This window comes from Puccinia triticina, chromosome 11A (assembly GCF_026914185.1).
Source record: "Puccinia triticina chromosome 11A, complete sequence".
NCBI classification, from domain to species: Eukaryota; Fungi; Basidiomycota; class Pucciniomycetes; order Pucciniales; family Pucciniaceae; genus Puccinia; species Puccinia triticina.
In genome coordinates, this window is record NC_070568.1 from 6933825 (window position 1) to 6953098 (window position 19274).

General features: G+C 46.6%; 3 protein-coding genes across 3 annotated transcripts; 2 read left to right on the top strand and 1 right to left on the bottom strand.

The window, feature by feature from the left end:
* Nucleotides 1-3895: 3895 nt before the first annotated feature.
* Nucleotides 3896-5391, bottom strand: PtA15_11A705 (uncharacterized protein; the record flags this gene model as incomplete). The annotated part of the gene is made up of 4 exons (XM_053161642.1): nt 3896-4521; nt 4595-4871; nt 4932-5215; nt 5298-5391. 4 exons carry the CDS (start codon nt 5389-5391, stop codon nt 3896-3898), a joined length of 1281 nt encoding a protein of 426 aa, XP_053025568.1.
* A 5557-nt stretch (nt 5392-10948) lies between these two features.
* PtA15_11A706 (uncharacterized protein) lies at nt 10949-12491 on the top strand (the record flags this gene model as incomplete). Its single annotated transcript, XM_053161643.1, has 5 exons — nt 10949-11085; nt 11178-11225; nt 11314-11343; nt 11413-11544; nt 11612-12491. The coding sequence occupies 5 exons, from the start codon at nt 10949-10951 to the stop codon at nt 12489-12491; spliced, it is 1227 nt and encodes a 408-aa protein (XP_053025569.1).
* A 3694-nt stretch (nt 12492-16185) lies between these two features.
* On the top strand, nt 16186-16752 carry PtA15_11A707 (uncharacterized protein; the record flags this gene model as incomplete). Its single annotated transcript, XM_053161644.1, has 1 exon — nt 16186-16752. The coding sequence occupies one exon, from the start codon at nt 16186-16188 to the stop codon at nt 16750-16752; it is 567 nt and encodes a 188-aa protein (XP_053025570.1).
* Nucleotides 16753-19274: the final 2522 nt, after the last annotated feature.

The following is a 19274-nucleotide window of genomic DNA, read 5'->3' on the forward strand; positions in this document are numbered from 1 at the left end:
CCGAATCACTGATCTCCGATTTGGAACGTCAATTTTCCATGCCTATGTGCATGAGTGGTCATGCCAGGTTAAGTACAACCCTCGCCTGAACGACTGGTGGGGCTTAACTGACGGTGAAGGTCTTGAGAGATATTGGTCTTTTATGTCACCCCTTATATCCACTCTGCGTGTATCAACCAGGCTACATCGATTTGACTCCCTTCAAACTCGATCAGATTACTTTATCAAACAGTTACTTGAAGCTACTGCTGATTGGCTTCTAAAAAAGTTACGAAATGCACAAGAAACACTTCAATCTGCTAGCGAAGCGCTTTCCCAAATCCATGCTTTGCCAAATCCATACTGCCCTGGTAAAAACTACACCAACGAGTTCTTTGAGGCACAATGGGCCCTTGAACAAGAGTATCATTTAACGTTCAATCACACCCGCGAGTCCCAACGACAGGAATTAGGCCGTCTTTTGTGCTTGCAGGAGGAGCACGATGCAGCTTGGTAAGGTAAAGATCTTACTGGAGGCCGGAATAATTTTCTTATTCCAACCAATGGGTTTCTTCTTCTAAAGGGCAAGTGTGGCCCCCACTGTGGAGCAGTCTTTGGCTCGGGCAAACACATGCAGAGATCTTGACATTAAAATTCGAAACCAGCGGGCTAGGATCCGTTCCGATATGCTGATGGATAACCTCACAAGTTGAGTTCCAGTGGTTTATTTCCCACCTTGATTAACATCTGTCACACCAATGGGGTATTACTTACATATGCATGGAGTTAGGTAACCAGTGTGATCTACTTTGGAAGGTTTGGCACTCAAAAATTGAGGTACGACAACGATTCCTGGCTTTAGTGGAGGAAAAGCAACCTCTGTTGCGAGCCTGTCGAGCCGGAGAAAGTACGACTTTGGGCAAGTTCATCCACGTTTAAATTCTGCCTTTGGGCAAGTAGACAATGTAGCTGATTGACCGGTATTTGTTGTAGGTACTCGTGGCAACCAAAGATTGGTCCTTGCGGTGCGCAAAAGGGCGGATCAGCTCAAGAATTCACTGGAAAGATACACCCAACAAGCTCGGGCCTTCATCAATGCCTGTCCAACTCACCATCCACCACCAATAATCGAGTATGCTGAGTTGCTTTGTCTTCAACCAAACTATGCTTTTTGGAACAACGGTTTTTTTACCAATGGAAACGAACCCTGGGCTATTGATGTCAACACTCAACACGGTATTCGTCATCTTTCAAGCTTCAAACGCGCTGTAGAGGAGAAGAGAAGGCTTGGTTGGGAAGTACGTCGAGCAATGCACTGGGCCATCAATCAACATGAACTTCTTTGGTCTACTCTTTCTGAGCTATTTCAGACACCTGATACTCCTGAAGCACTAACTCAGCGGTCGACCAACCTATTAGATCACGAATCCCTGCAATCACATCATTCTATGGAGAACCGGATTCTATCAGCAAAAGTTTTGATACATTCTCAGTTAATACGGATGTCTAGATTGCAGGTTGCATGGGACAAGAAAATTCTGGATGTCCTATCAAAAACAGCACACCAGACAGGCGACATTGAGCTTTTACGGAAGTGGCAAGGCCAAATCAACAAAATGACTTCTACCATGCGCGCTGGCTTTCTTTCCGGCATTCCTGGAGATTTCCGATTGTTTCAAGTGACAGTATTTGGTAGAGCTGAGGAGCTCCCTCCCACTCATCAGCCTGTGGATCACCCTGAAGAGGTGTCTGGTGTAGACCGTGAGACTGGTGGACGCAATAGGGAGGGCGAGGAGGGTTGTGAAGATGATGAGGATGATGATGGACCTGATGAAGATGAATATTTAGATGATATGAACACTATGACTGCAAATCAACTTGCAGAAGATTTGCTTGTCACCCTGTCAAGAAACTGATAAGCCTCTCACAAAACTGATATGATGATTGTGACTATTGTATCTCTTTGCAAGGAGAATCAGCTCAAATTAATTGTGTGACATATATATATTTCACATTCTCTGGTTATATTTAGAAATAAATAAATCAAAGTTTACTCCTCCAGAATGATATTATTTGGATGTTATGGATTTCTAATTTTTGAGCTTGTCTAAAATGGGAATAGCTGTTATGGATTCTTATTGAAACAAACACAGCATGTTGAATGCTATAATCAAAGCTAAACTACACAAAATTGAATTATTATGGATGTATGTCGTTTGTGAAGTGAGATGTGAGTTTCACATTCTTGAAGTTGGTGACTTGTTCCATATTTATGTTTTCTATTCAGATTTATGTTACATCATGAAAATTATTCCAATGGCATCTTTATTAATTATTCCAATGTAATCTCTATAATTACTCCAATGTCAACTTTCTAAATATTCCAATATGATCTTTTTAATTATTCCAATCTCATCATTACCAAGTTTGGTAAAATTCAATTGACATGTATATATATTTTAGTCAATAAAAACCAGCCAGAGTAAGGGGATGGTTGTTTAAGCTGTGCCTCATATGAGACATGAGTTAGACAAATCTCATACTTCAAATAAATCACTTGATAACCATTAGGGTGGTTCACATCTGGCCTTTTAGCCGCTCTGCTGATACACCATCTGCAGACTGATGTAAAAAATAAGGAAGATAAACAGATGTATACTCCTTTGAAATACCCACTTGTGTGAGAATACAAACTCCTTTTCTGCATTCCACTTTCCATGCCACATGTCCAAGACAAAAAATTCCCCTTGTGATAAACTTGTAATAAAGGTTCATGACCAAAAATACAAACTTGAAAGGGACACCAAAAAGAGAGAATCTCTGTGTAAACTCCTACATAGTGTATAAACTCTTATATAGTGTAAGCAGCACAGAGAAGGTACACAATACATTTGCAAACCATCCCATTGACAAGGCAAAGAGACAAAATCTGTGTACAAAATTTATTGCCATCAGCAGTTTTAATAACAGTGGGCCACTACACTACAGGTGCCTCTTAATGTTAGCGTAGCAGCGCTAACAGCAACTCTGTTTTCCTGTGTGCTAGCACCACCCTACCGCCGCCACCCTGCGCTACAGCACTTTAGTTGGATTAAACTCCTTGGCCCTGACAAAAAGTCCTGCATCCCGCACAATAATTTCTTCTGTTTTTTGTTTGTTTTGAAGTAACAATGTGGGTCAGAGAGAATCCGCATTGTATTGATACTGGCGAAAGACAATTAGATACGAAAGGAGAAAGGTGTTGTTAGCTCACATTACTTCTCTGAGCTCTTGTATCATCAGATGGGGAAACTCGGAATCTTCTGGGGGGAGATTTAAATAATTGGACAATTGTCCTATCAAATCCCTTTTTCTTTGATTCAATTTGTGATCTGGATCTTCGGAGATGTATTGACATTCTTCGCACGGTGATGGTGAAGAAGGTGGAGTAGGGGGAGACTCGAGGAACTTCTGCTCTTCTTGACAGTCCACTTCGCCGTAAACAACCGAGTCACCGCAAGAGTTTCCGTCTGATTCAGCATTGGTTTTTGAGAAATTTTTCGGTTGCTTTGAAAGTAGCCACCCGGTATCCTCCACTCCTATTGTCAACTGATGAAATTGCTTGATTAGTAAGGTTCATCGGCACTGAGGCAGTTACCGCTGGTACTTTTGCAGGGTACCTGCGGGTCCCCACTTTTGAACGCACAAAACAAGCTTGTAGGAACAATTAACCGCCCTGGTCAGAGCTGGGAATCCACCGACAACGCCGCCAGGGGACACCCAGCTCCACAACACCCCGGCCGGAAGACAACGACGCCTTGACCGACCGGGGCGAGGCACCAGGTACAATGCGGGAAGAAAAACTTGAGAGGTGACAAAAAACAAACACAATCATATTTATGCAAAAAGAAACACAACCATGTTCAAGCAATTAGCATTAATGTGAATCACTTTCAGATCCTTCCTGCCAGCCACCGGCAGAGCCATCATAGTTTGAATCTTGATCGGTTTGGCCTTTGGCATCTTCTTGAGAAGAGCTAAGGCTAGGAGGAGTTGGGTGATTTCTGGCCGCGTGGACGTGCTCTCTATGTCGGCGACGAAATGTAGCCAGAGATTCTTCACTGTTAGAAACTGAGTGAGATCGTTCATGTTGAACACAAGGTGTTGGCGATCGTTGAAGTGGAGGGCAAGGGGCGGTTTTTTTGGCTCGATGACTAGGGTTTGGTTGTTTTGCTTGATGAACAGGCTTTGGTCGTTTGACTTGATTACCAGCGGTTGATTGTTTGCCTTGAGGACCAGGCGTCAATTCGCTACTGCTTGCATCTGAGTCAGTGTTGTTGGATTTGGTTGAAGGATTTACTTTGACAATGTCAATAAATCGGACATCCAAGTCAATATGAAGCCGGCGGATATCGGTCGGCGTGAGGCGACGGCTTGGTGAGGAGATCTTCTCATAAGGAGTTCGTATTTCAGGGTGGAGGACAAGGCGAAAGCCTGCCGCCGCAAGTTTCTTCTTGTTTCTCGACCAAGGCCATTTGACCAGTATCTTCTCTGTTTTCTTGGCTATGCGAAGCCAATCGAGTTGAGCAATGTCAGCTGGGTGAAATGAGCATAAATAGATGGAATGACTACAAACCGATGAGGCGGGACATCCGTGTTGTGACACTGATGGGTCTTGATGGGTCCTTCTCAAGTCCCTCGGCAAGCTCGGCAATCTGATCGGTGCTGTGTCCAGTCAAGTAGGACTGAAAGCGAGCTGCATAGGTGTTCAGGCCATCGATGTCGTCGGCGTACTTGCGGAATGGGGTCGCACTGTGTGTCGTTTTGACCAACTGGAAGGAATGTGGCCCTAGGTGTCTTGATACCGCAAATACAATCATATCACAGTTTGTACTACATGCAACAGTCTTAGCCTGTTGAAGCGGGTCAGCTGCGGTGTGCATCATGCAGATATTACTAAATTGGTGACCTACCTTTTTAAGCCATTCATCAAGGAAGTTCTCTACTCGGCCTGAATTTCGACTGGCTGAGACAGAGGCTCGCATGCCCGATAGAGTCACAGCCTTTTCTTGAGGACCCGGCGACGAATCCACCTCACCATCGAGTGCCAGTTCAGATGGAGTCAACTCTTGAGTTGAAGTTGATTCCTTGCTGGTGCGAACCTTATCAAGACGTGCCGCGAGCTCCTCGTCCGGCAATGCATCCCGGAGGGCTGACACCTGAGCCATCATGCAGTTGTGCGAGACCCCTTTTCCGGCTGTGTAGGGGAAAGGGGGGACAGTTTTTCAATTATTGGACATCTCGAATGCAATTTGGAAGAAAGTGATGTTTTTTCTAACCTCCTCGGAAGATTTCTCGAGCCTCGGGTGTTTTGAGGAACAAATTCCATTCATTCAGATCTCGAAAGGCAACTCGTGAGCCGCTGGGACTCATGGAAGGAAGTGGTTGATCAGCTTGCTGATAGCTGATGACATTACCTAAAACCAAGCTTACAGGAAGGTGTCGACCATTGAGACAGATACACCTCGCTCAATCGCTTGTATGGCAAGTTTCATTCGTTGCTCTTCATAAAATTTAGCAAAAAACTCCCGGTCATCGTCTGACATGGCCCCCTTGGACCCCTCCTGAGCATGGGAAATAAGCTGTCCAATGGTGAGCTTCATGAGCTCGTCGTGGGATTGAGGCGCGGGGAGGGGACGCGAACCGTCTTCTTCGCGGGTCTGAATTTTCTTGCGCCGCTTTCGCGGGGCTCGATCGTTGAGTCCTACAAGGGGGGGTTCGGGCGGGGAAGTGACACTGTTGTGCGAGGGGAGGTCACCTACACGATTACCTGAGGGCTGAGTATTGTTGGTGGAGGCAATGGCGGTGCTGCGACCGACGGACAAGGCAATGTGTTCAGCGGCATCCTCAAGCGTGCGAACAAGATTAACACCGGCTTGGCTAGGCACTGGGTGATGACAACCATCGAGGCGCGCAGAATTTCGAGCCACTCGAACTGATGGTTGCACTTGTTTTCGCCTATTTGAAGGTGGTTTGGCAGCAGTGTCCGCAGCAGGGCGTCTCTTTCTCTTTGTCTTGGTGAGTACAACAGGTTGATCGAGAGGCTGTGGGTTGCCAGGTCGATCGCCAACGGGGTCAAAAGTTGAATCCATCAAGGGGCAGCTGAGTATTCGGAGGGCTGAGTATTCGGAGGGTAGAGAAAACAGAATGGATCATGGAGGAGACGCAGAGGAAGGTTGGCAGTCAGAAAAGGTGATAAGCAATGTAGACCGGTGTCTAGGGCATGAGAGAAGAGAAATGTGGTGAACGTACAATTAGGGTGTTGTTATCGGTTTTTCTGATGGTGATTGAAGACTTTGATGATACACCGGTGGAGTGACAATGGTCATGTTATCGGTTCGCCGGGCACTCGAGCTCAGGTTAGGCTAGGTTTACCCGCGGGACTGCGCGCAGCAGTTGACCCGGCTGGTCGAACTTGGGAAGTGTAGTACACATGTAAAGTGCTGCATTGTAACGAAGCGAACCGACAAGAACCGAGATCGCCCAAGCGGCTATCCCGTAGCCCCCGCGCGGTGTCTTGGTGGACTATTGAATAGCCGTATCCCAGTCTTTTGGGGTGCCACCGCCCCCCCACCGCCCCATGACCGACACTGGGTCGGTACAAGTCTCGGAGCCGCCAACAGGAGGCCCTCGGGACCCTCGCGTGCCTGGGCATCCTAATGACTGGCCCGGGTTCCTATGTTTCATCCTGCTACACCCCCAGGATGAAACAGGATGCTCTGCAGAGCCCTCCCCCTCATTTTCCCACCTCTTAAGGGCATTCTCCCCCTGGCATCGGCCAGGGGCCTGTTGTTCCCCAGTTCTGTTATTATTAACAACATGCAATGAATAAGACCGAATACCCATGAATCTTGTATGCGGCCGACCCATGATGCCTGCCCCAACTGGGACCACAAGCCCACCGGGATCTATTCTGCCCTGCCTTGTGCCCCCAAGTGAGCGTCCCCTGCTCGTCTGAGCGCCGCGCCTGCTGTCACATTGGGCCGATAGGTGAACCGACCGTCGTACGCCTCCGGCATGCCCACCCCGTCGTCAAGCTCGCCTGTCAGTTATGCGGATTATGGCCGACCGGTTGGGCCCTCAGGTGGAGGCCCCGGATACGTCTCACTAGACGCTCACAACCTGCCCCTTTGGGGCCTCGCAGTCGCCAAGTCTTGTTGACATGGGTGCCACCCTGTCGCGCGATTGCGCCGCCCCTCAAATCGCCTTTTTATGCGACCCCCAACGCGTCGACCATGGGACAGGGGCATCCCATGGCCGAACCGGCGGGGCGACCCAAGTCCGCCCTTTTGGAGTGCGGCGGCCTCGGGGTGACCAACTTGGGAGGCCCCTGGGACCTCCCTGACGGTCCCAAGGTCGTCTTTGGGGGCGCCTGTGGGGCGGTGTTCTTAGGGTCGAACCAGGGTCGCCGCCTGATGGCTGGGTCACGGGGGCGCCCCACTGATGGTTTCTGGGGCGACTCGACCGCCCCGCGGTGTATGTATGCCTCAGTGGTGCGCTGTGACCATACCCTCCACGGGCGCTCGCTATACGCCCATGTGGCGAGTGGGGTGACGCCCCACATGCGTCGCCTTATGTCCAACAACCGGGGGGGAAAGGATTGCCGCCCCTGGCAAAAGAATTAACTGACTGCGTGCAGGGTCGAACACACGGCTTGGCCAGGCTTTCTCAGCTGCACTCTGTACTGACCGCACTACTGCAGTTTCAGTTGCATTCTGGCGGGAAACATGGGTTTTCAATGTTCCTCGATCTTCATCTCCTCCAGAGGGATGTGTGAACAGAGGCTTGGGATCCATCCTGACTCTGTCAAACAAACCAAGAAGGTAGTTGGAGGCAATGTGATGTGTTCATGCGGCGCGCGTTCTCCTCCATTGCACTCTACCCACACGTGCTCACAAGAAAACTAAGGACTTTGACATAAAACTGATTCCTAGGACCGTCAAGTTGCTAAGTTATGAGGTTTATACCACATAGCCCATTGTACTGTTGGCACGGAGATCTTCCTTGGCACAGTCAGCAGGGACACAGCTTGCAATGCTCAACTGCAACGGGAGTTCGCCCCCCCCCCCTCGTCTTTTTGTCTGAACTGTCAAGCCAGACCTCATCCCCAGATTGGAGTATGTACCAGCTTGGGCGCCCCATGGACACCCCTGTCCATGCCGCGCTTGTGGGGTGTCATCATACACTTGAGCCTTTGAGGTGGAAGTCCAGCGAGCGCCCATGGAGAGTATCGTCATAGCGCGCACCAGGGACAATTTTGTTGAACAAGTTAACATTCAGCAAGACCATGAGAAGTTGGTCGGTGGTAAGGTGAAGTGCCTGCTAAAGAAATCTTTGTCCCTTTGGTGGGAAGTATAAAATTTGCCAAGTCTAAGGTCAAGCCCAAAGGCAAATGAAGCTTCAAGCACATTCAAAGCTTTCATGGAAAGTTCATCATACCCAAAATCAAGGTAATCACACCAGCCCTCCATCCTGACCTCCAGCTTTCCTATAAATCTGTGTCAAATTGTGATGTATCTGTTTTGAGTGATTGCATTGTAAGAAATTAACCTTGGGATCTTGTTAGCTTGAACAAAGATGCTCATGGTTGATACTTGTCACATTAATACTTGTCAAAATTAAGTTACAGAGTTGGTTCAAGGATAGGTTTATTTGTGATTGAACATTCTTGATAAAAGTTTAATTCTAATTTTGAAATTGATATGAAGCCAAGGGCCTTCCAGAGACACTTTGATGGCAAGATTGGTAGAAATAAATCTGAGAAAAGTTTGAAGACTAATTTGAGCTGTGAACAATATTGGGATATTGGAGAAATTGCCAAAACATCAAGCCAAAAAAATTAATTGCATGGGAGGTTAAACTAATGTGTAGTAGTTTTGGTCATAGGAGGGGAGTTTTACTACATGCCAATGCTCCAATGGAGACAAGCAAGGGCTTTTGAACTTTTGTTTGCAGTGGAAAAGCTACCTTGGCCTCTAAAGATTATAGAAGGATTCATGCTGTGTGTATTTTTTTCCCCAAATACCAATCACCCAATGGGAAATGATGCTGCTACAGGAAGTTTAAAAATGCCATTTTCTTGATCCTCTAAGGCTGTGGGGTTGAAAAAATCTACATAGCAACAACAAGCTTAAATATTCATGTCTCTGCATCCATTCATTTCAAGAGAAAAAGTTTCATTATTATAAATCAAGTTTCATTCATGTGGGATATGTTTGGTTTGGGTCTGAGCGATCAAAGTGTGTTTAGCCCATAAAGATGAAATTCCAGTTTGACAGATTTGTGAACTATGGACCCACTGCATCAGTGGGAGCCAGGAGTTGTGGCATAAACCTGCAGCGGCGAAGCCGCCTTGGCCTCTAGTAGGTTAAAAGTTGCCAACGTGAACCGGGCTAATATGTAAGCTGGGTACCCTGTTTTAAAATTATAACGCTGCGTCATATCACACTGCCAAACACGGCCTTTGCAGTTTTTTACAAGAAAAACTCAGTTTGTAGCTAGGGCCAATGGTGTGACAATGGGGAGAGGTTAGTTAAGCTCGTAACACTGAACAGGGCCTGGTTCCCTTTTCCTGTTCTTCTTATACATAACTTTTTGATTGACTCTCTTGTCCGCTTGGAGCTGGTGGCGATCATCTGCGTATGCTCACTCACCCTTTTGTGCTAACCTTCTTTCCCCTTGTGCCGTTATTTTGTCAACCGGCCTTTCATGGCACAAAATGCCAAGTACTATATTGCAGGTCAGTCACTGTCTAAATGAAGGACGATAGTTAGCTCCAGCACATAAGACCAATTGCCACCCATTCTGGCAAGCTCGAATTGGCTGATCCCCTTATCGATTGCTGGAAATCTTCGAGCAGCCATGCGGATACATAATTACGGATCGTGAATTATAAGAGGAAAGTGAATTAACGAAGCTGGTATCGGAGAATTTCCCGACTCGGGAATCGCTGTGCAAACTCGGAGCAGAGCTTGAGACGAAGCAGAACTGTTACCAGTCTTCCTTCCGTGTTTCCGCGAGGAAGCACTACAAGGCCAAGCTTCAGATTCTCTTGGGCTGATCGACTGCGACTGGAATTGAACTGCCTCGAGAAAGAAGCTCGGGCCCGATTGACTTGGATGTACAGGTCAGCTTCGATCTCTTCTCGATATGTTAGGCACAATCGTCCCTTATAATACATACCTCAACGGCGAAGACACTTGCCATGATCCTTCATGCCCAGTATGTAGGGGGTTCCCTTCCAGGACGGCGGTTTTAGGACAAAGGTCCGATTTTCCGATGAGCAGTCACCAACCCGGAATGCCAAAGACGCTGTAGTTCCAAGTCAAGAAGCTCCCCTGTGCTACACGTGCCACTTCTCTCGAGCTTTCGAGACCGAAGCTGCCCAGCCTGCGTCTAGAGCCCGTCTTGCGGAGCATGTCGCAGCTCTCGCCCGTTGATGCGAGCAGTGTATACCTCCGGTCCGTACGAATGTAACGCACTCTTTGCTTACGAATCCAGAGGGGCATACAGCTCGTTTCTCCTCGTCTTCAGTGCGATGTCATGCTACTGGCCCAGGTTGGTCCAGCTGAAGATAGACTATATGACCTTTCATTTTGTCCGCTATGCCAGCTGGTTTTTTTCCCCATATTCTTTTTCCGGGCAAATTCTCACAAGCCCTTGTACTATTCATTTTCGGCTTGCAGGTCAGACACTCCATGCTCCTTGGGAAGTCCTGCTACCCTTGTCCATTTCAGTTCGGTAACCTGCCTGTGTCTGGTTGGTCTACTGCCTCATAAGCCTGTACTCCTTACACTGACCTCCCAGCGCTCACGCCCTTTTTTCGTTGATACCTTCAACCAGAACATCAATCCATTTCTTTTCTTCTGCGTTTTATCATCGTATATTATCTAATTGCCCTCTTTAGCCCCCTATCCCTGACGCCTTTATCATGGACGTTCCCGAACCAGAGAGCCACACTGACGGCAAACTACTCCGACCTTACGCTTGCACCTACGCCCCATGTCATAAATCCTTTTCACGACGATCTGACCTTGTTCGCCATGTGCGGATTCACACCAATGAACGGTGTGTGATCCAAATAGCAATACAATGTTTATCTTTTTTGGTTGGGCCTTTGACATTGACAGCACTGACCGGCACGTTGCACATACCTACAGACCTTACAAATGCGAGTACAAGTCTTGCGGTAAATGTTTCATCCAGAGGTGACTATTTCCTACTATGTCATCAATGATTATTTAATGAAAGATAGACTACGTCTATATCTGACGAGTTGACTGTTCTCAATGGCAGGTCTGCACTGACTGTTCACATGCGCACCCAGTAAGTTGATGCAATACCTGCCGCTCGGCGCTTCGCAAAGAAAGATCTGATGGTTTTCTTCCTGAGCAGCACGGGTGAAAGACCCCATGTGTGCGAACAGTGTGGTAGAGCTTTCAGCGACTCGAGCTCTTTGGCACGTCACCGAAGAGTACACACTGGCAAGCGACCCTATCGGTGTCCCTATATAGGTTGTGACAAAACGTGAGCTCTTCCAAACCTCGTCTAATGAGTAGGAGTCTAATAATTGTGAACCCTTCACCGTATGTAGTTTTTGTCGCAAGACAACCTTGATGAAACACCACAAAAGCCACTCAGATGATAGTCTTTCGTTTCACAGCGACAGCGGGTCTCCGAAATCCACCTCTGCCGTCCAATCAACCAGCACCTCCCCGACTTGTCTCACCTCCTTCAACCCCCAGTACGCACACTCGACCTACCTAGAACGGCTACCGCAGAACATGTCGGCCCCCGCATCGTCACAAAGCTTTCCACATCTCCCTCATCCTAGTCACTACGCGCCGCCATGGAGTAGTACTTCAGCCACGTTTTCCTCAGCATCAACATCTCACAGCGAGAACAGTCTAGTCACGAGCACCTCCTATCCACTGCAGTCCCACAGCTTCCTACCAGTCATTGCTCCTCAGCCAACCCCCTTGAATTGCGGCCCCTTCTTTGGACGTCATCTGTCGCAGAGTCAACCCTTTCCCCAAACGGACCGAGCCCTTTTCAACCAGTCTGAACCTTACTCGGCCCCTTCCCATTATGTTCCAGACACTCAACAGCTGTACGGCCAAATGCCCAAGGGTCGGGAAAGTGGAGGATCAGAGCTTCAACTGTCAAATGTGTTGGATCACACTTCCTTCTTCGGTCCCCTTGGCATGAATAATCACATCTTAGTGGAGCCTATGCAAGGTAGTCAAGCGGATCTGTTATACGATCCTTTTCCCGATCCACTAGCGAATGTTAACGGATCAATGCCTGGAATCGATCTGTCCAACAATCTGCACACGATCGGCAATCGGCAACAGCCGTTCAGTACGATACAACAGCCAGCCCCACTTCACCACTTTGCTTTCGAAGATCCGTTGGCAGCAAGCGTCGATGACATCAACGCCTGCTGGCAAAAGCTAAACTGGAGCCGAACCTGAATCTTGGTCTTGTCGACATTCCTTTGTCATTTCGTTTTTTTGTAGGAATCGTTTCAACAACCTATAGCACCCCCAGTACTTTTTTTGTGCCCTTGCACAATGCCCAACAACTCGAATTTTTATCAACTTTTTTGTATTAAATAACCCACGGAACGCATTAGCACCCACTATAGCCAGGGTTTCGGACTTGCATAATACTCCATAGAAAATTACCGAACAGCTCTTTTAACCTTTGTCTTTTGCATGTAGCAATTCTGCCGTTGTCTCAGCCTCTATTGTGTCCTACTAATCAAATCAAGTCAATGGAACATCCTTATCAACTTATCAGTTACTTATCAGTATGATATTATTAGGTGAGGAGGAATTTTCCCTACAAATATTCTTTTTTTCAGACAGGCAGTTGGTCTGTTCAATCTATGTAAACACAAGCAATTTCTGGGCGGCTCAATCACATACCAACAACAATTATTCTGTAACAGTAGAAAAGTCTTGAGGCATGTACCAAAGCTGGATGTCTGGGAACAGTCATGGAGATAACTAATCTTGGGAGTTGTTTCTGCAATCTGTTGCTAACTTAACACAAGTCCTGTCGTTTCAGAGGGCAAGCTGCTAGGCCCAAAGCGCCCGGGCAGCGCGGGCGCCCTCTGAAAGATGGACTTGCGAATTATCCCTGACTTAACTAAGCCTCCCGGGACCGGGGGTGCAGAGCACCCCGATGCGGAGCATCTCCCATTCCCAATGGGAGGCTTATGAGTTATTGGCTTTTTTCTGCGTGAGAGCTTCAGGAAATTTGTGGCTTTTGGCCAACTTTTTGAATCAAATTCACATTACACAGCGTGCACTCATTGTGAGTCAGCGAGCTGAAGTGCACGGGATACCTGAGCATCTCAGCTTCAATGTACTCCGTAAATTTTATAAATTACACCAGAGAGGAAACCTTGCCCTTGCCTAGCAGCTGAGGTGTTCTCCTTCCTCAGAACTCATGGATCGTAATTGGGCTTTGGTTGGTGGCGCTGTAGTGAATACATCACCAGCCACTTTATAATTCACAAGTCAATAATCTGTGAGTTGCTGGACCACTGCAAATGTAAATATGTACATAATAAGATGTAAATATTTCAAGTCCAAACAATTCAGCAATCCACGTCTAAGGCCCCAATTATAAACCGATTTTTGAGTTTTATTTTGAAAGTATTCGAAAAGAATTTCAAAACAAAAATGAAATCAAGATGAAAGATTTTTGATTTCAAAATTCTCTTGGAAAAGCTTCAAACAACAGGGTGCACATATAAACATTTGTGCATCCCTGAGCAAGTAGCCTGCCGGAGTGGGCAGGCAGGGGCAAGATGTCTGTGACACAGGCAAGCTGGATAGAATACAGCTTGCCTGTTCAGCCTTGGCTGAATGGTGTGACATTTCCTGCGCGGCCGCCTCCATGGACATTTGGATCATCAGCGCCGAGATCGAAGCCAAGCGTTTTTTCCCTTGCCTCCGCCGCCAAGGTCAGGATCATATTGCCCCTGGTGGTCCCGGGTTTTCTGGGGAATTTGGTTTGCCTGCAGGTGTTCGTAACGGTAGGCCATCGGGATTTTTGTAGTGACTGCGATCCAATCGTGGAACGTTGAGGCAATCGGGTATATCGGCACTGCAGCAGTAAATTTTTTTCATGTGCCGGCCGACCCCCGCCCGGCGAACTCCGTCAACCCAATACAGCCATTAAATGGGGGAGGTCTGAGGCACCAGTGGCCTGGCGACCATACAGGCATACTGCCTGTTCAAAATTTTGATTCCTCAAATTTTGAGATTCTGGAATCTTGAACACCCCTCCTGGGTGTGTTTGAAGAGATTTGGGATTATTTTGAAATGAAAAGAACTCAAAACAAAGTTGGTTTTGATTTCAAAACAATTTCAAAATAATCTCAAAATAATCTCAAAATTCCGTTTATAATTGGGGCCTAAGGAGTTGCCCAAACAGGTCCAAACTATTGGCTCCGTGGTTCCGCATATAAGCTCAATCTTACTAGATTCTATTGTCTTCACGCCAAGAGGCACTTTTATCAGTTGCCTCAACAAAGTAAAATGCTGAATCAACTATCGAATCGCACCATCATTCCTAAACCCCAAAGGCCATGGAGTTCAACCGGAGTCAACGTCTATAAGAAAGTGTACGAGAAAAGTGACGCAGAATTAAAGACTCACATCGAGGAGGTTTCAGTCAAGTTCTACGGTCAGCCCTCAAAGCCGTTGCAGACTGATACTGTACTAAATTTAGTCAACGGCCGCAATACTTTTCTTCTGGCGGGTACCGGATTTGGAAAATCGCAAATAGCCGAGCTTTACTATAAGATGATCCCTAAAAGCAACCGTGCCGTGGTACTGGTATTGAACCCCTTGGACTCGCTAGGAGACAATCAAGTCTACGAGAAAGAACAGGCCGGATTCACAGCAATAAATCTGACAAAGTTGAATTTCAATGAAAAAGTTGCTGAAGAAATTTCAAACGGTGTCTACCAGTTTGTATACATGAGTCCGGAGACATTCCTCAACAACAAGATCTGGGACTCAGTCTACTTCAGCAAGACATTTCAGGATTGTTTGGCCTTAATCGTGGTAGATGAGGCCCATATGATTTACATATGGGGCCTTGTTGCTAGCGGCCAAGGAAAGAAGGCCGCCGCTATTCTTCTTTGGTTCCTAGACATCGGTATTTTTCGACCTTGTTATGGAAATCTTGGCGGGCACCTTCTTTTTTGAAACGATAAACCAATTCTCTTGTTATCTGCCACATGTCGGCCTATCGCAATCAAAGCAATCAAGAAAAGCCTGAAGCTCAATGATGAATCCGTAGACATTTTTCAGGGGGAGCTGACTCGGCCAGAAATCCGAATTGTTCGCATCACAATGGAAAAATCCCTCGCTTCGTCTCTTGATTTGATCAAGGTCTTCCCATCGTCTAAAGACGTGGCAAACAAAGATCTTGTACCAACTCTAGTATACAGCGGGTCGCGAAACCGCACGTTAACCGTACTGGACGTGATTGACCGGGCTTGCGAGACTCCAAACGCTTCTCTAGATCCCCAAAATACCTGTGTTTGACGATATCATTCATGCACAGGAGATCTAGACAAAGCCTGTTGTGCAGAAGAGTTTGCAAATCAAGCCTTCCCCATCATTTCCGCGACAATGGCTCTTGGTCTGGGTCAGAATTGGAAGCGCGTTCGGATGGTGGCTCACATGGGACGAGGAGACCCAGCTCAAATCGCGCAAATGATTGGAAGGTGCAGCAGAGATGGTCGGAAAGGCTTGGCTTTGTTGTTTGTGGAGAAAACAAGGCAATCGGGCAAGAATACGGTTGACCAATTCACTAGAGGTGCCGAGCAGACGGACGAAGATCGGATAGATGCTTTGGCAATCACTCCTTGCTGCCTCAGGATTGCTTTCTCACTGGACAACCTGTAAGCCAATTGTTTGTTTGTTTGCTATGTTTCCTTCTCGATTGAGCTAACAACTTCTCTGTTTACTCAGGCTTGGTTATGTACCTCTCTGGCTTGACGATCCATCTTACATTAGAGAGAAGGAGCGCGAAATTACGCAGCGCTTTGATCCATGTGATTGCTCAAACTGTTCAGTCGCTGAATCTGCCAAGCTAGTTAAAAACTTGGTTTTGGCAAATCAAGCCAACTTTGATGAAATTATGGACAACAAGTTCAATCCACCGTGTGTCCCTGATATCAGCCACAAGTATCCTGCAAAGCGCCCATCAACACGCAAGCGTAAATTTCCGGATGCAGAGATGGATCGCCTCAACACATTCAAACTTCATTTCATCAATGCAATGAAAAATATGTACGACAGCCTAACACCGCCTGGCGGTGTCTTAACCTCTGAATATTTATTTCACAATGATGAGGCAGAAGCGATTGTGTTCAATCTACACAACATCTCCACTAAGGATGATATCCGATCACTCATTGGCGGACAGTCCTTCTCAGGCCAGCTGGATAAATTGGACAAGCTTGTAGCCGAATTCAAATCAATGCAGGAAGATAGCAATACTGAGGGTTGCAGCCAGAAGTTTGCAAAATTAAATGGTAGCAATACTCAAACACCAATGGAACCCAATGGTTCAGAGTTGCGCGCTCTAAGCGGACACCTTGAGAATGAGCCACTTTTGAACGGACAACCTGAGCCTTCTGGACGTGCTCCACACAAGACTAAAAGGGAAATCGCCGCGGAGAAGAGACAGCAGAAGGCAAAATAAAAGGCATTATCACTAGAGCGGTAACAGAAACGGAAGGAACAAGTTGCTGAAATCATGGCCCAGACTTGGGAGAAATACAATGGGGAGAAGACAAGCAAAAACACTGAGAATTGGTAAGCTTAATCACATGTCCTTGGAATTGTTATCCTCCTCTTCAGATCTGTCTGATGTGCCTTGTGTGTTTTCTTCAGCCCTTGCGGGTCGGACTCGGTTGGCCAACAAATGCCTTTGGAATGATGATAATTTTGGGTTGGTTGTCCGGATAGTTTTTCGCATGTTTATTATACCAGATAAATATGTGTTAGAAATTTGAGTAATATTTTTATTCCCAGTCTTTCCAAATTGATTTAAGATATCACAATTGTTTGCCATCAATTTCAACATTTCCATAGAGCGTGGTGTGGTGAGGTTTTTGTGAGACTGGTATATCCTCTTCTGACCACAATCAGTCTCAAGCGAGTGAAGTAACTCGTGCAACTTTAAAACCAGCCCATTTTTGCATTAGTTAGATTGTTCCGAATCCATGAGATTTAGTTATGAGGTTCTTACTATTTGTATGTTGAGTGAGTAAATGTCCCGCAAGCGATCAATCTTAGTACCATTGCCAGTATTGTTGTAGAAGTACTTGAGTCAAGAGTTTTGGATCTCCAGCCAAAAGTCTTTGGCAACAAAATGGTCTTTTCGTCCTGTGGGTGAGAACAATAAGTTATGCTGCAAGTATTTCCTCAGTGCAGCAGGTAGGATTACTGTCAGAACTAGTACCATCCGGGGAAGGTAGGATGAATAATTGGTTGATCCCAAAAGAGACCGTGTCATGAAGCACCATTTCTTCCATACAATCATCAGTCTTCCCACATCACTGGCTTTCATTGCTTGGCTGGCTTCTACTACACTAGAGAAGTCATGTAACATGACCAAGGTATTGTGAAGCTTTGGGCATTTGCGGGCAGCAGCTGTCCTTCGTGCTTCAGATGAACAAAACATGTTGTAGCACTTGTTGATCAATGCATTCCAATCTTCTGTACTGATTTCTTCAGGACTTTGTGGGACTGCTTTGCCAGTTGTCTTTGTGATAACTCTATGTGAAACAGACACATCACATGCACAAGTTAAAATTATGAACATTGTGTCGATGGAAGAGAGCAAACTTACCGCAGGCAGTAGAATAAAATTGACTCATGGACACGTTCCATCTGGTTAATCATGAGGGTGAAATCCTTCTTCTGTATTGCTTTTTCCGCTGGGAAACCGAGGGCCTTGAGAAACTGCCACGCACCACAGTCCAAAGAGTCGCTTGAATTCCCAAAGTGATGAGTAAAGATTGCTGAAGCCACATTCCAAAGTGTGTGTGCGGCGCCTAGCTGAAAGAAACAGTTATCCAGAAATTCTTGAGGGAATGGATTGGGGGTCCGTTGTGATCGTAGACAATTGAAATTTTGCACCGTGCCCAATTCACCATCCATGGGCTGGAGTCTTCCAAAGAAATTTTCCTCAGATAGGCCAGATTGGCTGAGGATGCTCTTAAAAACTTGACCAACACCCTTGGCGCAGTTGTCAGAAGCATCCATGAGTTTGAGCATCTGGATGTCAGGCTTTTCATGACTAATCTGATCAACAATTGGCGGGTTGATTGGTAATGCTGACTTATTATTGGCCGGGATAGCTATATATTTCCTTAACACATGCGCAATCTGAGATTTCCAAACTGCCTCTTCAACAATATTGGAATCAGCTGTTGGGAGGAAATACTGTGGCTCTATAGGAGCGGAGTCAGCCAACTCCATGGCTTGGTAGAACTCCGGCAAAGCTAATTCGTCCAGATCGAGAGATCGGAGGAGCTCAGGGTTAGGGAGATGTATATAACCCCATGTGCCTCGGAACGTATGAGTTCGGTTTCCAACTGATAAGGCATGGACTTTTTTGACCATGTCAATGTTATCGATACAGATGGTCGGGGCAACTGGAATACCAGACTTGAGAGCCATGCCCAATCTCAATTTTGCTTTAGCTTCCTTTGCCAACGAGTCCAAAGCCGTCAAAGCCGTCCAGCGCGATGAGCTTAAGCCTATAAAGTTCAGGTATTTGTGGACACGTTCCAAAACCCCACACGACAAGAGTCGCACAGAATTCACAAGTTGTAGGCCATTAGCTAGGCGATTGGAGGCGGAGGAAACCATGGAACACACTGTGGTGACAATCTGCATGCTCAAATTTCAAGCAAGTTAGCAATGAGGATTCTCAAATGGCAGATGTAGGCCACCAACCCTATGGAACCTAAAGTGGACCTTTCCTTCCCCGGTGAATAGTTGGGAGTATGCAACAACATCTTGATCGGGTGGCGTGTCCTCAGGATTCAATTGTTTTTCAATAGGGCCCTCAGGCTCACCATCATCGTCCTTGCTTTTAGACTTGTCCTTTTGCTCTTGCTGCTTTTGAAGCGCACCCATCAATATGTTGCACAAAAATGGTGTGTGTGTCGATGTCAACAGGTCTTCGCGCCGATCCTTCTCTTTTTGTGTGAA